This window comes from Marmota marmota, unplaced genomic scaffold (genome assembly GCF_001458135.2).
Source record: "Marmota marmota marmota unplaced genomic scaffold, marMar, whole genome shotgun sequence".
Taxonomy (NCBI): domain Eukaryota; kingdom Metazoa; phylum Chordata; class Mammalia; order Rodentia; family Sciuridae; genus Marmota; species Marmota marmota.
In genome coordinates, this window is record NW_026000168.1 from 14,577,376 (window position 1) to 14,580,713 (window position 3,338).

General features: G+C 33.2%; 1 protein-coding gene across 2 annotated transcripts in view; it reads left to right on the forward strand.

Moving 5' to 3' along the window:
• The window catches only part of Fancd2 (FA complementation group D2), a 57,937-nt gene that overhangs the window by 6,457 nt on the left and 48,142 nt on the right, over nt 1–3,338 (forward strand). For both annotated transcript variants that reach the window (XM_048787099.1, XM_048787100.1), the window contains exon 7: nt 496–548. In XM_048787099.1, the coding sequence (XP_048643056.1) occupies nt 496–548 (53 nt within the window). The remainder of the gene's footprint in view (nt 1–495; nt 549–3,338) is intronic.

Sequence of the window (3,338 nt, forward strand, 5' to 3'; positions counted from 1 at the left end):
GGAGGGGGGATAGTAGAGGATAGGAAAGGCAGCAGAATACAACAGACACTAGTATGGCAATATGTAAATCAATGGATGTGTAACTGATGTGATTCTGCAATCTGTATACGGGGTAAAAATGGGAGTTCATAACCCACTTGAATCAAAGTGTGAAATATGATATATCAAGAACTATGTGATGTTTTGAACAACCAACAATAAAAAATTTTAAAAAAAGTGTTCGATAATTTTTAAAGACTACATTTCATAGATTAACAGTTATGTTTGTTCATATTTTATTATCTGATTATTTTGTCTTAGCAATTGATTTTTAATATTTCAAAAGACAGATTATTCATATCTTTGTATTTCAGCAGCTTATGTTCAGTATCTATGTGAACATTCTTATAATTAAGAGGACATCAAGAGCTCTGGTGGGAGAGAATTCTGGCTAATTATATATTTCTGTTGTGTATTTTGAGACTATCTTGTAATGCTCTACATTTTCTTTTTTAGCCTGCCATTATCAAGATCTTATTTGAAAAGTTGCCAGAATTTCTTTTCAAAACGTAAGTGAAGTTTTTCTGGAATACTTTTAGCACCCTGTTAGAGTTGTTTCTCTCTGGAACATCATTGTTTTCTCTGAAGACCATGTTAATTATGATGCCAGGTTCTTACATGAGTACTAAACTTTTATTGGGGTACCTTTCTTTGAAATTTCATCTATTATTGGCTTCATAAGAAATTAGCAGAAATGTGGTTAAAAGTAAATAATATATATGTATGTACATGCATGGGATTATTCCTAGTGCCAATTGACTGGAGGCAGGTATTCTCTGAATATTGTTCTTTATCTTTTTGTTTTTATAGTGTATGTGTACTGCATATTTTTAAAAGTTTTTTACATTTAATTTAATTTTTTATTTTTAATTTTCTTTTAGTTGTAGATGGACATAATAGCTTTATTTTCTTTGTTTTTATGCGGTGCTAAGGATTGAACCCAGTGCCTCACATGTGCTAGGCATGTGCTCTACCATTGAGCTACAACCCCAGCCCAGTACTATCTAAGTGCTCTATCTATTTAAGTACTCTACCACTGAGCTACAACCCCAGCCCTGTACTATCTATTTTAAAAATTATTATGTCATAAAAAACTGAGCAGTTTATAATAGAAAAGTAGACAGAGATCGTGAACAGACAATTCACAAATGCAAGAACATTAAACATTAAAAGTTCAATTTCATTAGCAAAGACACAGTTTTAAAACAATAAATGCATTTATTCTTTCCATTCTCAAAAGGGTCTTCTATGTTGAGTGTAATTAACAGGTATGTGCATTCATTGCTAATGAGCATATTAATTTGTTCAGTCATTTGAAAATCAAGAGGTTGTATGTAAAACCTAAGGTTTTGGCCATGCGCATGGAACATGCTTATATTCTTAGGGGCTCAGGAGGCTGAGGCAGGAGGATCGTGAGTTTAAAGCCAGCAACTTAGGGAGACCCTAAGCAACTCAGTGAGACACTGTCTCTAATTAAATACAAAAATGGGCTGCAGATGTGACTCAGTGATAAGAGCCCCTGGATTTATTCCCTGGTACAAAAGAAAAAAAGGAAAAGAAGAACCTAAGGTTTTAGGTTGATGTAGCATAGTAGTAGAAGTGTGTGTGAGGGTCCTGGGTTCCATTCCCAGCATCACATACACAAAAAAAGACTTAGATTTTGCAGACCCTTTAATTCTCACTGCTCTCTCCTGTTTTACCCCAAAATGTTTACTAACTGAAAACAAAGACATAAGATTATTGTCTAAAATAACAAAAAAATTAGAACTGGTTATAGATTAGTGGTTGAGCTCTTGTACAGTATGCAGGAGGCTCTATTCTATGTTCAGTCCCCAGCACTGCAAAACAAAGCAAAAGAAAAACAACAAAAACACAGACAAGAAAATAACAAAAAATTGTGAACAACTGACATGTTAAAAAATAGAAACATCATGTGGACATTAAAATTATAATGACTGGGGCTGGAATCATGACTCAGTAGTAGAGTGCTCATCTAGCAGTGCAAGTCCCTGGTTCAATCCTCAAGCACCATATAAAAATAAATTAAAGGTATTGTGTCCTACTACAACTAAAAATAAAATATTAAAAAAAATTATATTGACTATTTGATGCCATACATTAATTGAAAAAAAAAAACCCATGTTATAAATCAATGTCTTGTTTTAAAAAAATATAAACCATACATAATGCATTATTAATAGTGGATATCTTCGGTATGACAGATACATAGTCATTTTCATTTTCTCCATTTTATGTCCTGTACATAATATACTTTGAAGATGCATTTTTAAAAATTTCAGGTTTTAGATGAATGGTTCATAGTGGATGCTTTATGTTCTGGCTAAGTCTTTCTTAGTGCTTAAGATGGGCTGTGGAGGAAGGAGGGGAGGGCATGGGGAATTACTGGGGAATGAAATCTACAAAAGTATGCTGCATCTATGTATGAATATACTAGAGTGAATAATAATAATTCAGTAATTAAAATACAATATTAGGGAGATCAGTGGAGCAGTCAGATGGCAGCTGAAGGAGATGAGGGAAAGAGAAAGTACTTGGGAATGAGATTGATCATATTATGTCCATGTATGAGTATAGTATAGTGAATCTCACTATTATGTATAATTATAATGTCCCAATACAAAAATTTTTTTAAAAGATTGGTTGTAGTAAACAAGAACCAAGAATACTGTTAAGAAAAGGAGCTGGGGATAGTCCAAAAATTTAGGTTAGGAGGAAGGCATAGATTCTTATTTTGTGGAAAATAATAGTAACTGAGCCAACATTTCTTCATAAGTGAAGAAATGCTCGTCACAATACTTTCATGAACATAATCTAATTTGAACTCATGAGTTTTCATAGCAGTTGATGTGCTTGCCTTTTCTTTTTCATTGATGTAATAATTTTTTTACCTTTTGAAAAATATTATTCTATTCAGTTTTAATTTGTTAGCTTTCTATCTTTTAAAAATTATATTAAGGTCCGTGTGATGGTGCACGCCTGTAATCCTAGGGAATCAGGAAGCTGAGGAAGGAGGATTCTGAGTTCAAACCCAGCCTCAGCAACTTAACTAAGGCCCTGAGCAACTCTGTGAGACTCTGTCTCTAATAAAATATAAAAAAGGGGGGCTAGGCTTGTGGCTCAGTGGTACAGTGCTTGCCTGGCGTGTGTGAGGCCCTGGGTTCAATCCTCAGCACCATGTATAAGTAAATAAAGTAAAAAAATCTAAAAAAAAACCCAAAATAGAAAAAACCAACATACATTATATATATATATATGTGTGTGTGTATATATATATATAT